Consider the following 22886-nt stretch of genomic DNA (forward strand, 5'->3'; position numbering starts at 1 on the left):
TAAATGACCAGGTTCATTCCAACATGCCATATAAAGCATGTGTTATACTATTCAAAACTGACCTTTGATTATTTTTGGCTATCAGCGAAATGGATTCTTACTAAAACAATGATCTAGGTCATTTAAAGAAGTCTTATTGTTAATGTTGTTTGTTGATGTGTTCATTAATGACCTAGAAAATAGAAAGTGATGTCTGATTCTCATCCAAAAGGGTAATACAGCATTTTGGAATGAAACGGTTAAAAGCAGCAGTGGTTTTGGTAGGCAGAGGAAGGTTTCAATTGAAAGCTGTCAGACAGAGGTTACTGTTGTGTTAAGAAGACATTTGATTCACTGGATTATGAGTTGAATCATTTTATACATGAAGCTGATCTAAGCATAAGAAGAATGGTAGTTAGAGAGGGTTGGAGTTGAGGGAAGGGGTTGGGGTGAGGTATGGGTACAGGGTGGGTGGGGAGTCAGAGTGGCATAGGGAGGTTCCCCACCTGGTCACACCTTGTTGCGATCTACTTGGGGGAAAACAGTGGTAAAACAAGGTACAGCACATTTATGGATGCTTCACACACAAACAAAATAAAGCATATGTTTGTATCAAATGACAACACCAGAGTTTCTATTCATGAAAGCAGCCTAGCTGTATTTTGGTTGGTAGCAGACAACTGGGTGAGTAAATCCCAGTAAAGAATAGGCTCCACAATGGATCCACATACAATCTATCAGGCCATTAAAGGAGAAAATAACAGGTGTGATTGGATGCTGAATGTGCCTGTTATTTTTGGAGGTAGCCTATCACTGAAGCAACACACAAATCAAGACTGTTGGTGTGTATGACAGGCACTTGCTCAGCTCTTGTTCTGTAACTCTCACGCTGCTACAACTTCTCAGTCTCAACCAAAACATCAAATAAAAAGAGCGAATGCCAATAAAACAGGCCTCCTTGGAGATTTTCTAAATGATAATATTAATGATATTATAAAAGTAACAGAAATATCTTCCCAGCCCTCAAACCCAGGTTGTCACTAGTATCTGAAGCTGACATAAAAAGGCAGTATTACAGTTTGCAGCATCAAACATGAAATGCACCAAAAAGCTGCAGACGGGGCTCGAGCGGTTCACTTGAGTGGTTCTAGTAGGTGAGATGACAGATTCACAGATTTGGCTTTGATGGGGATGCTATGGTTCGTTGTCCTTGCCACAGGCAGTCGATCAAATGGAATGCAGGCAGAACCAGTTCCAGCAACATGCATGGTGAGTGAATGACAGCTGTCTGTCAAACAAGACTTTCTATTTACAACTGCCAGTACAGGAGTGACCTGCAGCCAAATAGCCTTTGCAAATAATTTCTGTGAGTTTGATTTAACGTGCTAAAGCATCAGATATGTGAGGTCTGATACATAAGGACAAGATAGGGTCATAGTCTTCAATAGAAAATGAATACATCAGACATCATGAAATAAATATTTAGATGAGTAAACAGAGTAAAAATTAAATCTAACAATCAATTTCAGCATACGTTTTCAAAATTCGGCCTGTGAAATGATTTTTCAACCTGCTTCTCTTCGCAATCAGAGATTACTGCAGGTCAGTTTAATTCAACGCTTCTCACTTTGAGCCGCTGACTGCTGATTTTCCATCTGAAGTGACAACTGTCGTCCTAGATTTCATGCGTTGTACTTAGCTAGCAACTTAAGCTAATGTTAATTCCATGAGTTAGTAGAAAGGCTGGCATTTTAATGTGTCACACCAATTTGATGCAAGAATATAGTAAAGACTCTTAACTTCACTGCATACATAATATCACTGCATGTCCCAGGCAGAAAACTGTCATCCTCGCTACCTGGTGACCCATGTAGAAGAAATGGGAATAAAGACATGTTCTTCTACTGCAGGGCAAAACTAGTTAGCGCTACCTTGACATAACTGACATAACCATAACTAACTAATATAGTTAGTTATGACATGCAAGCTCCTGACCATGTAAGTATCACCAGGTTACCACTTTATGTAATAAGCTAGTAAGCATCATTTCATAATGTCTTTGTCTATTTTCTATTGAATCTTGGGTCTCTATATTTAACAGGTTGGCAGTGATGATAATACTGTATATGAGTTTCACTCATGGGGAAAGTATTTACAATTGCTATTCAACACAGGTGTGGAACCAAACCATATCAGTATATCCCCATCGACAGTAAGATGCTGAGTCAGACAGATACAGATTGAGTACGGGAGTTTAAACTGCATGTAAATGGCAATTATGTGACAGTATGGTCATAGGGCAGTGATTAAAAACCTATAGCTAACAGCATAGATGTCATACCAATCTATTTAATGTGCATGCTAAGATCACAGAGAAGATCAATATTCCCTAAGATGTACTCATGCCCTCCGGCAGCAGCTTGCCTGTTACATTAGCGAGCCACTGATGAATTAATAACGGAGAATGTAAAATTGATGATATCATTTCAGTCCAAGCAGAGCAGTGGTGAGGCAAAGTGCTGATGAAAACACCTCCCATCAGAGGCTGAGGGAAGATAAGGATGATGAACACGCAGGTGACATGCCCCTCTATAGCAGAGGAGAGCATGGAGGAAGGACCTTCAGCCAAGCACATGAGGGTCAAGTACAGGAAGGTCTTAGATGGGTGACAAGATGGGAGTGTGTCAGTGCACACTGCAAAAAACACCCATTCACACAAGCAATTTCTCTTCATATACTGCATGTCTTACAGTCTTTGAAAGGAAATATTCACCTTTACAGCTGATGGTGATGCATCTTGTAATTCTGAGTTGACTCCATCTACAAGCACTATTTTGCTTTTATAATCAATAATGATGCAGACAGAAATCCAGTGAAGATGAGGTGATTTCCCGTGGGTCCATAGACCAGAATTTAATGCAGCTGCTATGTGTCTGGTGTTTTGAGAAGAAATGGCATTGTTCAATTCTGGGAATGTAGGAAATGACTGAAGCACATCCTCAAAGTGTACGGCCCTCTCAGAACTGAGGTGCAAACGTAACTCCATACAGTAGATAAGGCATAGAATATGTGTATTGTTTTAAATTCAATTAATTTTCCAGACTTCTCTTTACTAAAACAAACAATAGTGCTTTTAGAGAAAATAAGAGTTCCTCATCCTACGACAAGCCTTTAAAGAAAACCTGAATGCAAGACTGAATATGCAAGGAAATTACTTGCTTTTGCAGTGTAAGCCATGTATGTGTTCTCTTTCACATACATGCACACAGATAATGTCACAGACAAGATGGATGACAGAGGTAGAGGAGGCATTACCCCATGAAGCTCCTTCAAAACGATCCCAGCACAGAAACAGGGAGAGGATCATGTCAATAAACACAGTAAACAACACCAGAACACCCACTCTCTCTCTCACGCATGCACACACACACACACACACACACACACACACACACACACACACACACACACACACACACACACACACACACAGAAAAAACTGGGACCAGAGGTAAAGGCAAAAATGGACTGCTTTCAGTATGTCTGAAAGCCTGCATCATTAAAATAGTTAAAAAAGTAAAGCTTCTAATAACCACATATCATTATATTCATACACATTTGAACCAACAAAGATGACACTGTAAAATCCATCAATAAAGATGGCAAAGATAAAAATATGAATAGAAGTGGTAAAAATTACAGCAGTTATTTAGATAGCTGAATTACAAATATAATGCTACAACTGTACTGTCACATAAAACCACCATATTGATAATTAAAAGCTCTGTGAGCGCAGGCAGTCTTCTAATGTTAAACCCAGTGCATCCATACAGTAACATTTGCATGACATTCACTCATCCAACCTGGGATAAGTAAACATGAGTTCCAGTAAAAGGGGCATCCACTACTACCAGATCCACTGAAGTTCAGCATCTTGTCGATTGGTAGAGCAGCAGAGTGACAAGTGGTGTATTTCACACAGGCGTTGGCCTGTGCAAGGCCTCTTAGAGCCCTGACAATCTTATGTTCCTCCACCGTTAAATTACCCTCCAGCTCATGGTGGAACATTTCTTCCAACAAACATTTGGCAGACTAGATCTTACAGGGCACTGTGTTTCTGCCCTCCACAGTCCACATGTTGCTTCTGACTGAAGTTTGGTGTATATATTATAAATGACACACCAGAACACAAGATGTATCCACAAAATCTGATAATCAGGATTAATTACTTACAAATTTGAGACACTGAATTCACGAGAAAGAGGTAAGAGTCATTGAACTTACGAAAATGCAAAAGCCACCAGCGCCCCACTGACCACTATGAAGTCCAGTATGTTCCACAGGTCTCTGAAGTAGGATCCAGGATGAAGCAGCAGACCAAGATCCACCATCTACCCCAAAGACACCACTGTTATCTCACTTCCTCTTTTACTCATTTCATTTGACTTCATGCTGTTTTATTTTGCTTTATCTGACTACATATAATTTGTTTCGAATCAACTATTTTGATACATAACTATGTTATTAGGCAGGTACTCAGTGAGTCTATTATATAATACCTTTGGTGATTATTGATTATCCTATAATATTTATATTTTGAAATTAATTATGTAGCTGTTTATGAAGACATGCATAAAGTGTTAATTTTGAGCTAGAAACAGGCTGACCAGTAATCCCCATTCTGTTAGATTAATCAGTGAAAGACAGTAAGACATTGATTTAAATGAAAATACAGTGGCACTGATTGCCTCGATGTCCCCTCCACATTCATCATTTACTGGAAGTACTTTCACAAAGCAGAAAATATGAGTCAGCAACTTAATTCTGCTGAATTAGAATCAAAGAATGACTGAAAGACAATGGAGTCCTGTGGTTATTAGTGTTTTAAATGTGTGTTTATGTACATGTTTACCTTGATAACCATTTCAAAAGTGAAAACACCAGTGAAGGCGTAGTCCAGATATTTGAGCACCTGCAAAAGAGAGACACAATGGAAGATATTGCATCTATGTTCTCATTACTTAAGAGATTAATTAGCAGAATTAACTAAATTGCACGCTAACCCGAGAACAGCTTTTTAAAAACACAGTTGTATATATGTGAATATCTGTGTCTCACATTGTTGCGGGGGGCGTTCGTCCAGACAGGGTCCTCTGCTGCCAAAGCAATGCTGCTCATAGCAATGACAACCAGGATGGACATCTCAAAATAACGCAGAGTAACAATGTAGTGACATAACCGCCTCACCCTGAGGAGAGACAGGCCGGGACAGACAGAGGGAGGGAGAGGTAAGCTGTAGATGCAGATATAACAGATATAGCCGGGGCCTCTGCTTACTATTTATTTGTGAAAACACAGAAATAGGTCTAAAGCAAGGATCAAAGTAAAGCCCAATTAGAGTCACTAGATCTTTATCAGGGAAAATGTTTGACACAAACAAACCTTAAAGCTTATAATGACACCAAATAGAGCAAAGCTGTGCTTTTTCATTGCAGTTCTCAACTGTTTACTGTGTCACAGATTCCATATAAAATGCAGTCAGGAAATGAAAATAATAGAATGGCAGATCAGAAGAAGTAAATGCTAAGTGAACGCCATCATAGATGGCAGTACCTACAGTCTTCAAAGACATTAAATAACTCCTTCCACAGCAAAATGCTCAGATCAAAATCCTCATTTAAACCTGCAGGCTGCAGAGAGCGTGTTGCTTTCTGTACTGATGTGTGACACGGTGGATCTGTGGATGCCTACGTATGTTTCCTTTATATCTGATGACCAAAAGCTTGGCCTGCATTGGATGCAGAGCCTTCCATATTTGAAGTTTTTGGCCTTGTTGTACCTTAGCAGTGTGTCAAGAGTGCAGTCTAATAAATAGGAAAGAAAAACAAAAGTAGAATAAAAAGGTAGAAATAAAGCAACAAAGGTTACAGGGAAAAAGCATTTAGACAATACGCTGCATGTTTCAAAACAATTTCAGCAGGAATCTCAAATAAAACAATATGAAAGACTCATATTGATCAAAAATAAGCTGCAGAACACGCTGAGATGAATGAAGAAACACCAGGGTATATGCAATATATATGAGTCAAATGTATAAAGTAAAACTTCCCAGAGGCCACAGCTTTCCTCTAAATCAAGTGGCATTTCAGAACACAAGTCAGTGGACAGCCTGAACCTAAAATGACCACTTTTCTTGTTTACATCCGACATGTAGTCAGCTACCACCGTTTACCGTGTGTGTGTTGGTATAGTTAACTGATAGCATTTTTATGCAGAGGTTTATGAGTACAGTAGAGTACAGTGCAGAGGAGATTGATGTTCATAGTCTCCTGAAGACGTTTACAGCTTTTAAGAGTAGGGAAAGCACAGAGGGAACAGTTCAACACATGCACAGAGTTATGAGATGTCAGCACTCACTGTGTTGCAGGACTGACTCCTGGTACTGATATGATAATCTCATAGATTATAGATATGAAATAAAAGAGCTGACAACATACAATCTCATGTGGGAGGTGAAGAAGTGGATGGAGGAGTTCGAGGTGACTCACGGGTTGGTCTGTCCAAACATGAACATGGAACTGTAAGGCAGGATGGGTTTGGGTCCACTTTGACCGAGATCCTCCAGGGTCTTCTCATTCATGGGCATTGTCTCACAGTCAATACTGTTCACTGAGAGGACAAATAGAAGACAAATTCAATTACAGCGATGCAGACAAGCGTCATGACAGTCACATTTGAATACTCAGCTTGCTCTGTGTTCATCAAATCCTGTAGGTCATTTACATGTAGACAAATGGACAAAACAAACAAAAAGAACAACATGCTGCTTTAATGTGTTGCACTGACACTGACCATGTGTCATCAGCGAAAAGACACTTAACATTTGGACCTTGAGGCTGTTTGGAGCAGATGTTGTCAGCCTCCAGCTACCTACAGTCACATGTTTGGATCACAAATCTGTACACACAAGTATTGGTTGGAAGCATTTGATACAATCTCACAACTGACTGCTTTATTTGGGGTTACCCTCACACTCCAAAGTCCATGTGAGAGACCGTTGGCTTTGATGCTTGATTCTTCCTGTTCTTCCCGCTAACCATTTGTGAATTAGAGGCATTTTCACTTTCTCACATTAGAAAAAATACTGATGCACATCAAAATGGTCATTTCTGATGGCCTGGGGGTTAAGGTACTCCATCTTTCTTTACCCCTCATTTCCTGCCATCTCTCTACTGACAGCTACTGTATAATAAAAGCATAAAGCCCAAGAAATAATTATAAAAAATACTCTTTGTTGTTTCTTATTTCCTGTGAGTGAACAATATATTTTATCCTACCTTTTGATTTTTATTTCACATGAACTTTTTAATTCTTCTATCATAGCTGTATTACTATTCATTTCAAAATCTTTTTTTCCACTGTATTATTATTATTATGATTATTTTTCATTTTATTGCAGGGAAGGGTACCTATAGTAGAAGAGAATTCAGCACTCATAGATGAGGCAGTAAATGATAAATGAAACAACCTGTTTGATACAGTATTCAGCACGCCGGTCGCTGCGAGATGGTCTTCATTTGGTTCCGAGTTGTGTTGGGTGCTTGCATACACTGTTTTCCCAAGACAATATTCATCTTGTATGAAAAGACCTGATGGATCTGAATATCTACATCTCCTGGGCTGATCAGGGTACTAATAGCTGGGCAGCTATACAAAAATAAACTGCATGTGCAAGCTCACACAGCAGACACTCATCTGTCTGAGGAGTACCTCACCTTGCTCTCTACATGGTAAATACCTTTTACTGTAAGTGGCTATGTAAAGAGACCTTCAATGTAATGGCTGCCATGGAAGTGATCCAAGTGATGTGTGTGAATCTGGTCGGTCTCAGTTGGTACTGACATTGTATGAGGGTGGTCTCTCCAGGTGGGGAGGTGACAGTCACGGGAGGAAGCTGGACGGAACTTTGGCCAGTTCGTCTGACGTTCCTCTGGTTGTCTGAGTCCTCTGGTCGGTCAGGAGGCCAATCGGCCCCACCAGAGCCCTGTTGGGGGGAGATGGCTAGGGACTCCCCCTCTGAGTCACCAAACCTGTCCCTAGAACAGAGACAGCATCTTAGACAATAACAATCAGTATATTGTCAAGTGATGTCTCACACCTGTCTGGGGGTTAAACAATGACTGTGCTGCTTGCCACCACTGCCAAGTTCCATTTCATTTGACTTAAAAAGGTTGATGGATCTGGTTAAACTCTTACAGACCAGCAGAAACATCATTTAATACGGCAGGGTCACCGTAAAATGACAGAATGTCAGAGCTTTAATAGTAAATCCAGACACAAACCTTTGATGATCTCTTTCAGTACAACTTTTAATTTTCCTTACAAATGGGAAGCGCACTCCAAAATGATTAGGGCAGTGATCTGCTTTCATTGTTTTGGCTCGTTCTCTGGCACACTGAATTCGAAATCAATCAGAAACAATGACGTTTAAGTGCTGACTCTCAGGACAGTGTTCCAATTACACTGTGGCTTCTGAAGGGGGTCTCTGACCTATGCGGAGTGGGGGCTGCAGTACATGGGCTTTGTGGCTGTTGGGATTGATTACCTGATTAACTGTTCTACATTCATTGAAACCACACTACACACCAAAATATATGGCAACAACAAACATATTGCCTATATATAGCAGCATGCAACATAATTTCTCTTTCTGTTAATGGGGCACTGCATTACACACAGGGAGAACACTGCCATGTTGGAGACATGTGGCGTCACAGTGACAGTGTTCTGTATTCCATGACGTTATTACAGATGAGTTCACCGTAGATTTCCATGAAGTCCACCATTCATCTAAGAAATATGAAGTTCAATCAGCTAATTTCTGTTTTTTGAGATCTGTAACATTTCTGAGCCACGGACAGTCACGAGGGGAAGGCAGACAGACTTTATTATCACTGCCTACACTTACCACATTCTAAGAAGAGACAGAGAAAAGAACAGATATGGAATTAAGACTTACCGCTCAAAGACATTTCAGTTTATTCACAACTAATCTGCCACTGATGTCAGTGACTGATGGAGGCTGTTTGTCACATCAAGCCTGTTCCACAACTTTGTTTTTGTGGCACATTGGAGAAAGTTGTGTCAAAGGCCGCTGAACTGACTCATTCGATCGAACTGTCATTACAAATTTCAAGAAATAGGCCGTTGTGCCTACTGTTCATGCTGCCATATGTCTAAATCGTTTATTTGTAATTCCATCTGAAGGTCAAGCCAACCTTTCTTAAATCAGATTTTTATTTCGTACATTATTTTTGGAGAAATGCTGAATTAGAAATGCTATATCATTATGGTTGAGGATATATAAATTTTAAGTGATCTCCCCAAACACAAGCTCACGACTCTGAAACGTTTTGAGACTCAACCATGTGACCTCAATTGAACTGTGTTGTCTTGTATTGTTCAACTGCACAGTGTAAGGCCAGACTGAAGAGAAAAAGTCAGATACCATGTGTCTGCTGCTGTCAGAGGGTTGCAGACTTAAAGTCACCGACTCCAAAGAATCGAAAACCAAGTACTAAAACTTGGTTTTAAATTTACTTAACTTGTCTAATTACTCTTTGCCTCCCCCAAACTATAAGGCAACAATTCCAACACTGCTCATCTAAAGTGGATGTAAACACCCTCAAATAAAAAGTCAACACTTTAATCTCATGGTCATGGTTTCATTTCAAGTCCATGTACTTGCATACAGAGCTGTCCAAATACAGTGTCACTGTACTTATACTTTCTGACTTCACACTCTCATTAAACAGATGTGGAAAGCTGACTAAGAAACTGAATCTCTAGCTGTCCACTGTTGGCTTAAATGAGCTTGGAGACCTGTAAAGTCAGTCGACCATGCAATAGTTCTGATTTTTACCTGTGACTATGGGTCTTCTCTCTCTCATTGGACTCCTCTCCTTCAACTGTGGACTGGCCCCTGGATCCATGAGTCCGATGTCGCCTCCTTTCTCCATTGACACCACTGTCTCCTCTAGAATTCCTGTCTCCATCCCTGTTAGATGAACGTCCATCTTTGCGGCGGGATCTTCGCTCTCCCCGCCCTCCACTGTTCACAGTCCCATTGCCGCCTCGGGACTGTCGGTGTGAATGATGATGGCGATGCTCTCTCTCGCTTGTGACTCCTCCACCTCCGCTGTCATCCACTGAGCTCTGATGGTGATGCCTCCTGCCTCCATCTCGGCTTCGGGACCTCTCGCTCTTCCCCTCTTTGCCTCGGCTGCCATCGTGGTCTTTGGAGTGGCTATGATGTACGTGGTGCCCTCCGTCCTTAATGGTGTCCCCATTATCATTTGTCTCCTCTCTCGTTCTGGCCCGATCTCTGTCTCTGTGGCGGTGATGGCGGCGTGGCTGGTGAGGCACAGGGGGAGGATCGGCAGCAGTCTCAGCCTCCTCTGGCATTGAGGGCTTGTGATGGTGGTGCTGGTGTCCGCCCAGCAAAGGCCCGTCACAAGGTTCAACAACCAGCGGCCGGTCAAGGTGGGTCTTCATGTCAGGGCGAATGTGGAGGGCTGATGAGAGGCGGAGACGCTCCTCAGGCTCCAGCTCACAGTAGAGGGCCTCGCAGCTCGCTCGGTTCTGCCTCCTCAGCTGGTTGGCCCTCTGCTCCCAAACTGACATTGTCTTCATTGACTTCTGCTGCTCCTTACTGGGGAGGGGCAGGAAAACCAGACTCATCAAAGCACTGAGATTGATATTACCAAATAAAATACACTGTAAATCTGTTTCTCAACCCTCTACTTTGCTGGCAGTGCCACAGTTTGTCATTTCTACAAAGGATAGAAGCATTTCCAATGAATACACTGACAGGCATGGTTTCCTTTGAAGTGTAACACATTCATGTTCATGTACTTTACACTTCATGACTTCATGGCACTTTAAAACAGCAGTATATTTTATTTTACATCTCATGATGGCACACAAAGTCCCTACATGCTGAATGATTTACAGTATGACCAAGGCGCAATGGAGCTTTCAACACAGAAAATCACTGGGTCCATTCATCACAGTCTACTGTGGAGAGCGCTCATGAGCTTATCAATGAATATGCCTGAACAAGGGCCAAGCATGGGCACACTGCCATGCATTGACATGCTACTTTTTTCTGTCAATGTCTGAGTGTAATACAGTACTTTGAAATGGCTGAACGCATGCACTTTTGATACTGTATGAAAAAACAGGGCTATCTCTTCTCTTGATTCTACAGAGGGAAATTACACGTTATAATGCCATCTCTTAACGTGGCATTTCATCAGAGAAGTCAAACTGTTCACTACACAGATTAGGAACAGAAAATAACATCAAATGTTCTCAACGCTCCATCATCCTGCAGTTGCATTCTTCATACTTACCTTCTACATATGTACAACATATATACATTTTACATATGTAAAATTTCAAGAGCAAGCACACTGCATTATACTCTTTACGAACTCCTGCTAACAGGTGGATGGACAACATGGGACTGGACTAACTGAATGAACAGAGAAGCCCGTAACATGGTGTGCATGACAACAATGTGGGGCAGGTTGGTTTTATTCACGTGGTCTTGATTGCAAGAATGTAAATAATGAGAACATGATTATGTATGTTTTATGCATGTAATCATCATCAATGACCACCTTGCTAGCAGGCGGTTAGGTTTACCTCAAGTAGTGATGGACTGGGGTGCAGACATAACTCCTACAAACACATAAAGGGAGCAACATTGAAACAAACAGAGGGAAAGAAGGAACTTCAAAGGGACAGATACAGGTTACAGACAAAAGCACAAACAGGGCAAATGAGCTTCAGGAAAGAAACATGTACAGTAGAGACGCAAAATTATACAAAAACCCAAAAGAAATAGTTTTTTCTGAGAAGAAGCAGGGAATTAATGGGGGGGGGGGGGGCAGTGAATTTAGAGCAAATCTTGGAATCCATCGGCTATCATCTGACAATGATTGAGCCACTGAGGGGAATGGCCAATGTTTCAGGGCTTCCAGTTTAGCCAGCGGACATCCAGATAATGGATCTGCGAGCCAAGACTTCTTCTTCCATGGACCAGACATTGTTTCCAGTCTGATTAGCAACTCGAGACACGAGAGTTGGGAGATGACTCTTAATTCATCTGAATATGAAAGCAGATAAATTTTTAAAAAGCAAAGAAAAACCTAAATCATTGCCAGATGACAGACGAATGGCTCCGAGATTGCATTTGGGCTAATGTTTTGCACCTCTTTTGCTCGCCACACAGACATTCATTGCAACCAAAGCCCATCCAAATGTGACTGGTCAATACTACTCAGACTACAAGCAGACTTCAAATGGAAACCAGAACACTGTTGATACTAAAATCTTGTCGCTTGCCCATAGATTTTGCATTCAAAAATCTGTCCATAGAGATTAAGTTACAGCAAATTGCCATTACTATGAATGCTAATTTTTAGCCTTGGTCTCAGTGGATGGTGTAAAAACTGCACTGCAAAATCTACCCATCTCAGTTGTTTGAGCTTTGAGTTTCTGTTTAATGAAAATTTAATTTATGCATATGAAATGACAGGCAAAACAAATCCTCAAAATAGTACACAACTACAGTTTCATTGACAAGCAAAACCCCAAATTTTGTCTTTCACCAGTTAAACTTAAAGTATCTGACAACAACTTTATAAATGGAGAATTACTGCTTGCATATTACCTGTATATTACAGAAACTGTAGCAGGTGCAATAACCAAACTCTTAAGGGGTTGTCTTAATGTCACTTAAGTAATTAAAGGTGCCACAACACTTTTGGATGTAGTCTTGTAAAGTGTAAGGAATCTGGTACTGTTATTATTGTGGAATCACCGTACATACATGAAAAACTACTCAGCAATGGTTATTAAGTGAGTAAGGCTTATTTGCTTGCTTTTGTTGGATGTATGCGACTGAATATGGGAACTAAGCTGGCATTATTCTACATTTTTCTACATCCAATGGAAAGACCAAAACCCACAATGCATTAGTCCATCTCTCAATACTTTTTGACTTCCCTACCCTCTTCACTGGTTCCTGTTGAAGACATATTATATTTCTAATCTTTAATACAAAAATAAAGCAATAATAACATACAATACATATTTACAACTAGCTTGGGAAAATGAATCACAGCTGCAAATACATGATGAACACATGAAGTATGAACAAGAGGTGGAGTCACTGAAAAGAATCGTTCAGAAAGAAGGTTGTCAATCACAAACAGTCAGAAACTGTGATCACTGACACAGACACTCGCGACACCTGCCGATCACAGAGAAATAATAAAAAGAAAACACAGGAATGGAAATACTTAAAGTCACACGCAGCTCTGTCAGAGGGTGTGAGCTCAGAAGAGCCACCACGTTCTTATGGACAATTCACACAGAGTAATGACACCAGCAGAAGACAGGGCATGGCAGCAGAAGAGGAGGAATGTGAGAATGGTAATGGGAGGATTTAAACATTGTAACAGAGAGGTAATAACTCACAGTGAGTTAACGCTGCAGATGGATGAGCTGCTAGAGTGCGCGTTACCTCGACTGCGTGTTAGAAAACTGCACATGCACAAAACAAAAATGGGGGAGGGGGAACATCATATAGGATGAAGTCAGAGAAACAGCCAGACACCATTCCACATTTCTCTGTCTTCCCTGTGCCCTTCAGCCTTCCATCACATTTCAATGTAATGGGCAGTCAAAGCTCAGAAACACAAGACTAAGACTGAACCAGAGAGGAAATGTCAGACAACGGACCATCAGGGACATTTTCACTGCCATAGTAACAGGTTGTTTAGTTTTTTAGCTACAAGAAGCAAGACAGGAAATGCTATTAATGGCCAGCAGGAAAGAGCAGGGTTATACTGACACCTATAAACAAGCAAAATTTCACTGTAACCAGTGATGCACAAAGCAAATTGAGTTTTACATTACATTACATTTGTAGACGTAACACTACTCTGGATACAAGAACGTCATGGGTGGAGCTGAAAAAATACATATACTATATGTGGTACCAAAACAGAAATGTTGGAGCTCAATGGCAGCAGCTAGTAAATGTCAGATGGTAGATTAGGTGAAACTAGCTAAACGTGAATATTGTTCCTTTTTTCAAGACTTCTTATTTGCCATTCAACTTTGTCATATAAGGTAGTTACCGTGTGGTCCAAAAAACATTCTCGAGCAGTCTTTTTGACTCATCCACTGAGGTTCAACTCCACCAAGATTATTCATGCCTCCAGAGCAGCACTCTCAGGTTTGTGTTAAACAAATGCTATATATCCACATGAGCCTGAGCAGCCACTGCATAATAACACAGTGTGATACAGAAAACAGAATTTAACTCATGAAGAATGGCAAATTTAAGTATTTGAAACAGTAAGTATATGAATTATCATTTAACATTTTGATACACTTTATGTTAAATATCGGCCTATCCCAATATCATACATGATGTATGCGTGTGGCCATTGTGGTTCCATGTCAAAAATATAATGGGATATCATGGACATACTGGCTGTTTAAGAGGCTTTCAAATATCCATCACTTCACTTGTGAACAGTATTTTGTCTGCTGATGTTATGATTTGTCCTAGGGACCCTGCTGAAATCTAGAGGAGAGCTCATTTGGGAGACAGAAAACAGGGATCTGCCTTGTGAGGAAAAGAAGTGACGAGCACAACGTGTGTGTGGGTGAAGAGATTAACATTGACTTCCACTGGGTCATTGACTCTGAGGAGGTTAGTCAAAACTGTACTTTGTTTCAGGACGAGGTTGTCATCATCACATTCCAGAACTACAGACAGACATCATGCATGAAAGTATCAATGAAAGAATATTCTGACAAGGTTGTCTTTGTTTGTGTTAATACAGACAGAGAAACAGGGCTTCACAGAAATAAACAGGAAAATTAACAACTATGTATATTTCCTACATATTTAGGCTATAAGCGGAACATAAATGCTATTATCTACAATGTTCCTCATGTGTATCACTAGATTGAATTATTGAATCATTCAGTGCAAAGCTGTTTTGCAATTGCTGTCTTTCTTCTGTAATTAAATTTATTAAGGGTTTGTGCTTCAGTCAAAAAACAAATCTGGGCACTGACTAATGGGACAGGTGGGATTTTTATGGATTTAATATGGATAGTAAAACTTTTTACACATGCGTCCTGCAGTCATGTGTGCTGACATTGGTGAAGTGGTCTTTAGCACAGGTAGCGAGTTAGCTGTACAACAAAGGTACCCAGAATTCCTGTGTGTCTTTTCGCTATGGGGGTGTGTTGAATGGGAAAACAAAAGACTAGAGATTTCAGACAGCCAGAATAAGCAATAGAGGACGTTGACTTACGCCGTAATGGAAATGTTCGCTGCCGACATTGGGCTGACCTCCTTTACCTCCTTGGCCTTCTGGAGTGCCAACTTCTTACTGATAGCTTCCTCTTGCTCCTCTTCATCCTGAAGAGTATGTGTAAGGACATACATACATGCATACATACAGTGCATACAGCAAGTCCTTTTATAGGTTGTGTCTTAATTACTTGACATTTATCTGTGGAGCACAGTTGGTTCTTTTCATTCACACTGTCAGCAATATGATCAATACAGACTGAGTAGATGTGCTGAGTAGATCTGGGCAACCAGGAGAGTTGATATGTGGACACTTAACAAATATGGCGACATAAAACAATGAACACAGATGAACTATTCTTGAACCAGCCAATCAGATTCCCACACATCCTCCCATAAATTCCCAATTCTCATATCTATATAAATGTGTAAGGAAACCAAGGTTCTATTAAAACAGACTTATATAAGAGACAGGCCTCTATTTCTAATGGTTTACCTGTTGTTTTGATTAATTCAGACTTTCATGGCACTAATTCCATCAGTACAACAAGAAAGTTATCATTCTACTCTGTTGCTCTCAGTTTCTCTTCACTGACAGAAGCTTTCAAATGTTTCAGTTCAATGGGCATACAATGTATATGTGGGATTTGATTAAAGGCACCATGTCATGTTGTACACATGACATGGTGCCATTGCTTGTATTGCCTACTGAATGCTTCTTTAAAGCCAGGATATCTAAAGCTGTAACAAAATACTGTACCTTAGTGAGCTCCTGGGCATTTGCGAGGTTATCGACAGCGATGGCCAAGAACACGTTGAGGAGCGTGTCTGGTTATTTGCGGTCTCAGGAAAAGATCAAATGATTGATTAACACAGAATCAATATTTACAATCACAGCTGTTCTTAAAATCAATGCCAAATTCTTCCACAGTGCTATAAGGCTGCCTGACAGCCACAAAGGTGGATCAATTTGGATCAATCGGGCAGGATACAGTTTCCAAAGAGAGTGAGGACAATGAAATAAATGGAGGAGAACATCCCCCCGTGAACACCTCCCTGTGATTCAATCCCATGATACATGACTGCGTTCCAGTCCTCCCCAGTTAGGATCTGCAGGAGAGACACAGGCTGATTTCTGAGTCTGGTTCAGCGGTACAAATAGAAAAAGAGAAAAACAGCATGATGGAGTTGACCTTTACCTGGAAGACGGTGAGAATCGCTGCTGGGAATGTGTCAAAGTTGGTTGTCGGCGTTTCGTCTTCAAAATTAAACCTGTAGGGAGGAAACAAACAGAATGTGATCAAGCTCTAAAAGACAGAACACAGTCACATTCACTCCTCCACCTAGTGGAGGACGGAGCAGCTAATTGTCCTCTCCATTTGACTGCTGCATGTTATTCCAGCACAATATACCACTATTACATTTGAGCCGTCTGAGTGCGTGGTCCATGCAACCTTATTGCTCATCTCTGACTGTTTATTCTTCTCAAATGGATGAGTTGTGCTAATGCTGACATTTTGTATCTCTGTCTGTCTCCTGGGACCTAATTACATCTCCCCCCAATGTGAGGGATACAGATAGAAGAGGTTGGAATGACAGCAGAATTAGTTTTGTGCCTTTTCAAAATCCATGAGAGCTTTTTGCAGTCTGGATCTCATTAGAAGACAACCACATAAAGCAGAGAGGGCAAACTACATTTATTTCAGAAGCCTGTGAAATGTGTTCTTATTTTCTTTGAGCTCTGTTGGGAATGTTTCTCCTCTGTTTAATCCTAAGTATGTTCTAAAGGTTTTAAGTTAATCACTGTTATATTCTAACACTTGACTGATGAATTATGGTACGCATATGTCCCACCAGGGCTGAATGTTGCTAAAAGAAGAGATGACATAATACTTGTTCCTTTTTAAGCCTCTTGGTTGTTTTTGCTCTGTTTTCAAATTTATTACAGTTACCTTTCACATTAAGTTTAAGTTTGCTCAGAAATGTCATCTACTGGCCTGTCAGTGGTACCTTACATACTCTGACATTTTTCATTTTTTGTCGCAGATTTCACAGTGAGTACCTCTATATGATTGGATGGAGGAAGGTGTTGGTGTTCCTGGAATACAATAACCATGTTGAGTCTGAGCCTTAGTAATCTCAAGAAAATTGATAGTATTTCTACTGCAAAAAAATTTGACTTTCACTGACTTTGTTGGTTTTATTTATATTATCAAATGAATATATTTTGAGAGATTCTGAGGAAGTATGAAGTTGCCATGAAGACGTGAGCACAACTCGCACGGCCCGGTAATTTTAAGCCTGTATTTCTTTACATTAGCCACTGGCTGGACTACTGAAGAAAAAGATTTGATGAATAAAAACTGCAAGTACCATCCAGAGAAAAACAAAGTGGGGGAAAGGCTAGGCTATGAGGGGTTTGTTCTGGGAAAACATGGATATTTGAGGGGGCAGTGGAGCTGTATGAGCTGAGCAGACTACTGCTGAGTCATCCAGAAGAATGTTTCTATGACACAGACATTTTCACATTTTTTCAAATATTTATGAATTCAATATATTCAGGCATACAACAATCTTTGGAAGGCTTTATGAGTCCATGGGCTGACGATATAGGATCCAACAGCAGCCCGGTTAGGGAAGACATATGTTCAGTGGATACAAATAACCTTGGGCAGGACTGTATCTCCGTATTTCAAGGAATTCTAAGCTTTATGGACGTGTGTTGATACTGAGAGAATGTGTATGTCATCTGTGTGTTCAGATCCACTGATCTTGTCAACAGTTGCGTTTTATTTCTTCACAATGAGCGGCTGCAGTAGAAGCAAATTACTCACTGGCCACCAAACAGCTGCATGCCCAGCAGAGCAAAGACCACGATGAAGAGGAAGAGGAGGAACAACAGGCTGATAATAGATTTCATGGAGTTGAGCAGGGATACCACCAGATTCCTCAAAGAGTTCCAGTACCTACACACACAAATGCATGAATATTTACCGAAATAGTACGGCATAATCAGCGTTCCCAGCACAGAGAGACATTTCTGATGACTCACTTGGTGACTTTGAAGATCCTGAGCAGTCGCAGAGCACGCAGAACGCTGATCCCAAATGAGGCCCCAGGTTTGATGGCAGCCCAGATCACCTCAAAAATACTGCCAATAATCACCTGTGAACACAGTCTGATAAGTGCAGCAGGCCTCCACAGCTTTCACTCCAAATATTCATTATGCAACCATTACATCAACACAATCGTTTTTGGCCCTTCTGGCAATAATCAAACACATTTCTCCCCCTGAAACACCAGTCTTGAATCATTTGAATTAACCCACACATGCTCACACTCTAAAAGACACTGTGGATTGATTGGAGTCCAAGCAGAGCCGGAACAGGATGACTCACCCCAAAGTCAAAACAGTTGAATGAGGAGTGGAAGTAGTTCTGGGGTCCGAGGCCATACATTTTCATGGACATCTCTGCCAGAAACAGGCCCAGGAATACAAACTCGGCCAGGTCTGTTCAGGGACAATAAGAAGACTCACAGATCAATGCCCTGGGTTAAAAAGGGCCTCCTGCTGATTTGCACAATTCAATACAGCTGGACTACTGCTGCCTGTTCAGCTGTGCCCACAGCAAATAAGACACAGAAAGAGTCTATTGTTTGAGGACATAACTGCTGTATTCTCTCATGATGGAGTGTGTGAGATGTATGTTTGCTCATGTGTTTGTGAAGTGTGTAATGGTACTTGTGTGATGCATGTTTGCACTTGTTTCCCTGTCCCTATTTAGATCTAAAGCAGGACACCACAGTGTTTATTTCTTATCTGCCTGAGCAGACTGGAGAATTGACAGGAATTACAGCAGCAGTCACATTACAGCTGAAGGTAGGATTTATAGAGGAGGGTCTAAATCTAAACTTTCAGTTGTGAAGTGAATGGAAGGATGAAGAGCTGCATGTGTTTGATCCAGTTCTCTGGAGCCTCATACCTCTAGCACAACCTTCACAGTGTTGTTGGCTTATGCTTGCTGAGTTTTAATCCCAACAAGGTAATACTATGCTTAATACCATCATGGGTATCTTTCACATTCTGTGGTACCAGGAACTGGAGTAACTTACCTGTGCACATTCAAATAATAAGTAACGGGAGTTTTTCGATTTTTTTTTAACCATCAGTGTTTTGTTTTTGTTGTTTGTCTTCGAGTGATTTCAATGTGTGTGTTTTAAAAAGTGACCAAGTCAGATTTTCTGGTGTAAAGTGGAGCAAAGGTGGCATCTCAGTCACAGTCTGAACATTTTAAGGCTGCAACTAACAACTGTTTCCATTAACCACTAATCTGCTGATTTTCACGATTAATCAATTATTTGTTTAGTCTATAAAATGTCAAAAGATTGTGAAAAATACTCCTCACAATTTCCCAGAGCCAAACGCAATGTCTTCAAATCTGTCCAATCAACAGTCCAAAACTGAAAGACTCTTCATTTACTTTCATCATTGTCAAAGACAGTGACAAATCCTTCAGTTCAAAAGCTGGAACCAGCGAATAGTTGACATTTTAATGACTGATGCAACTAATCAATTAGCACAATAGTTGCCAATTAATTTTCTTTCGATCAGATAATCAATTGACTAATAATAATATTGATGATAATAATAATAATAATAATAATAATAATAATAATAATAATAATAGTTCGAATCCCGCTGTGGGCGCTGGTGGCGTGTCCTCCACCATGTCTTCGGTGCCTGCTGCTCGAGGAAAAAGGGGGCCTTTCTGTGTGGAGTTTGCATGTTCTCCCCGTGTTCACCCGAGGTTTCCTCCTTAAATAACCCCCACTAAAAACATGCAAGAAGATCACCGCCTGACCAACGGTGACGAAAAAAGGATGGGTCCCCGGGCGCGGGCACCAGCATCGGTTGGCAGCTGGCAGCCCACCGCTCCTGGTCAGCCGCAGAGGAACGACGGACCGAGGATGGGTCAAACGCAGAAAAAATAATTTCACAAAAAGCATGGCGTATGTACAGTCTCCTCCTCCCTGTAGCATGTGTGTGCTGTGATTAATAAGTACAAGTACAAATCTTAATCTTAATCTTAATCTTAATAACTAAACACAGCTCTACAACAGTAATTCATATTTATAAATAGAATGTTGAACTTTTCAATTCTCTATGCAGTAAAAGTGATCTGTGTTTGAAGCCATTGGGTGAAAATCAATACATTTTTGGGGGAAATTTTAATGAATGTAAAAATGGTCAAATAAAATAATATTGTTAGGCTAAACAGTGACACAATGTGGGCACACTGGTTTCCATCACAGTTATTCACTATGTATATACCCAAACTGCTGGTACTCACACAGTGCATAGGTGAGCCACTCAGGCTGGTCATAGTGTACTATGGCTACACACAACGTGTTGAGGCCAACCAGACACAACACAGTCCAGTAGAAGCTCTGGGACTTGACCAGACGGCGGATGGTGAAGCGAATCCTCTTTTCTTTCCTCCTGAAGTAAGACGAGCTCTCGTTCTTGCTCTTCACACTGGCCCGGGCGAACGGCGACCCTGGGGGGGCAGTTGGGACAAAACATACGAAACGGCAATAAAGTTACCGCGTTTAAAACTAAGGTTGTCTTTCCAAATTAAGACTGTCTTTGAGTGTAGGTACTTTCAACCAAAGCCTTGTTTTACATCAACACAAGATTCAGTTATTTCACTGCGGAGCAATGTGCTTGCAGTTTGAAACTGACACTTTGTGGAACAATCCAGCCTATGTTTGTGAGTTCCACAGGCACAGAGGAATCATGGGAAGAACCAGAAGGATAAATAGACAGAATGTGATATAATCAACATATACATTCACAACAGAAGCTTTTCATATTCTGACTTGTTTTACCTGTGATGTAACCACAGTGAAAACCTTGGCTCTTTTAGATCAAAGTGCCATGGGCTTCACCACCCCCTCCCTACTCCCATTTAGCCTGTGCTATATTAAACCTTCTGTAACTTAAATTACGCCCAAATGTCAGGTGGAACTGGACACAAAAGGGAAGGAGAAAAATTGTTCGATTAGAACTTCATTACTAGCACAGGAAGACTAGTGGGATCATTATTTCCTGATCTATTTTAATCCAGACATCTGACTCATACTGTATCACCTGAAGACCCACACTAACCCACTCTGTTCATTCATCTATCTCTGCAGTCAGTATAGACAGAGACAGGAAACATTAGGAGACACATGCTACAAAGGTCTGTGGCCCAGGAAACACACCGTGGACTACCTCATGTGGAACTCAGTCAGTATTAATGCATCTACATGCTAGCATGACTGAGAATTACATATTTCCTTGCCACCAAAGTGGCAGCTGATGGATTCCTGTGTCAACTGGGCTCTGCTAACCTGTGGTGGGGCAGCCACAGTCCACATAATGTTTGTCAGTTTAAAATTTATGAGACAACACTCTGAAATGGGTTCTTCTTTTCCATTAAACTGAGATTAGATGTGCGATTAGGTTGTTTGATTATTGCAGTGTGAACGAGCAGTTTGTGTAAGTCTTCAACATATGGCACCAACACCATTTGAAGGTTGGACAGTTTGAAGACGTGCAGTAACATGTAGATCTTGTGTGTCAGATACTGTCCTCACCAACAGATGAGATATCGGTGAAGTGGTCCTCGCCTTCCTCTGCATTGATGAGGTCATTCTTACTCTTCTTGGTCCTTTTCAGCACTGCAAATACAACATGAAAATAAATCAGTCATTAAGCCGCTCATCTGATTTAATCCAGACGCCTGAGGATTTTGCTAAAGTTCATGAAGTAAGATGCTTTCTTTCTAACTAATTCCCACTCTGCCGTGTGTTGCTCTTTATACATAAACTTCCAGCTTTTCCAGCTTTTCTGCTTCTACCATGCTGTCAAACTTCGTCTCACAACTTTCTGGCTAGTTTGCTTTATTCATAATCCATTTATTTCTTACTCATATAAATGCTTCCTTGTTGGATTACCAGTTCTTAAAAGAAAATGTTTTACAAAGGTGAAAGCAGTGTAAAAAAATATCCCAGTAAGATAAACACAGGCATAAAAAGAAAGCTAAAATATGAAATAAAGCAAAGGGTACGGCCACATGTACTATAATATCCAATACATAGTTACATATATGGACCAAAAAGCAACCAAGAGTAACCTATTGTTTATATTCTCAAAAGGAATCTTCAATACATGGCTCTAGAAACTGAAAGGGGATTTCTTCTTTAATATTTAGATTAGTCAATCAACAGAAAATGTACATTTTAGCAATCAATTGGTTGTTTTAGCAAATATTATGGAGCAGTAAATAGAGGCCCCCAATGCTGCAGCATATGTGTGACAGCTAAAAAGTATCTGTGTTATAAAGATACCATTCTTTTTGCTATAATGAAATAAAGTGCTGCCAAATATCCCAAATGTTCTCCCCAGCTGACTGTTGGTGTTTTGTAACTTATCACAGTTTTGCTGTTAAGAGCT

At 40.6% G+C, this 22886-nt stretch overlaps 1 protein-coding gene across 1 annotated transcript in view; it reads right to left on the minus strand.

The window, feature by feature from the left end:
* Window positions 1–22886, minus strand: part of cacna1ba (calcium channel, voltage-dependent, N type, alpha 1B subunit, a) — a 149177-nt gene that overhangs the window by 45683 nt on the left and 80608 nt on the right. Inside the window, exons 10-28 of the mRNA XM_070963724.1 lie at window positions 22028–22111; window positions 20737–20943; window positions 18784–18896; window positions 18438–18550; window positions 18220–18351; window positions 16585–16657; window positions 16378–16495; window positions 16146–16213; window positions 15387–15493; window positions 13528–13593; window positions 11689–11724; window positions 9902–10690; window positions 7882–8075; window positions 6528–6648; window positions 5098–5227; window positions 4892–4951; window positions 4264–4370; window positions 3295–3306; window positions 486–509 (exon numbers count right to left, since the gene is read on the minus strand). Coding sequence (XP_070819825.1) covers window positions 486–509; window positions 3295–3306; window positions 4264–4370; window positions 4892–4951; window positions 5098–5227; window positions 6528–6648; window positions 7882–8075; window positions 9902–10690; window positions 11689–11724; window positions 13528–13593; window positions 15387–15493; window positions 16146–16213; window positions 16378–16495; window positions 16585–16657; window positions 18220–18351; window positions 18438–18550; window positions 18784–18896; window positions 20737–20943; window positions 22028–22111 — 2554 coding nt within the window. The remainder of the gene's footprint in view (window positions 1–485; window positions 510–3294; window positions 3307–4263; window positions 4371–4891; window positions 4952–5097; window positions 5228–6527; window positions 6649–7881; window positions 8076–9901; window positions 10691–11688; window positions 11725–13527; window positions 13594–15386; window positions 15494–16145; window positions 16214–16377; window positions 16496–16584; window positions 16658–18219; window positions 18352–18437; window positions 18551–18783; window positions 18897–20736; window positions 20944–22027; window positions 22112–22886) is intronic.

This window comes from Chaetodon trifascialis, chromosome 6, assembly GCF_039877785.1.
Source record: "Chaetodon trifascialis isolate fChaTrf1 chromosome 6, fChaTrf1.hap1, whole genome shotgun sequence".
NCBI classification, from domain to species: Eukaryota; Metazoa; Chordata; class Actinopteri; order Chaetodontiformes; family Chaetodontidae; genus Chaetodon; species Chaetodon trifascialis.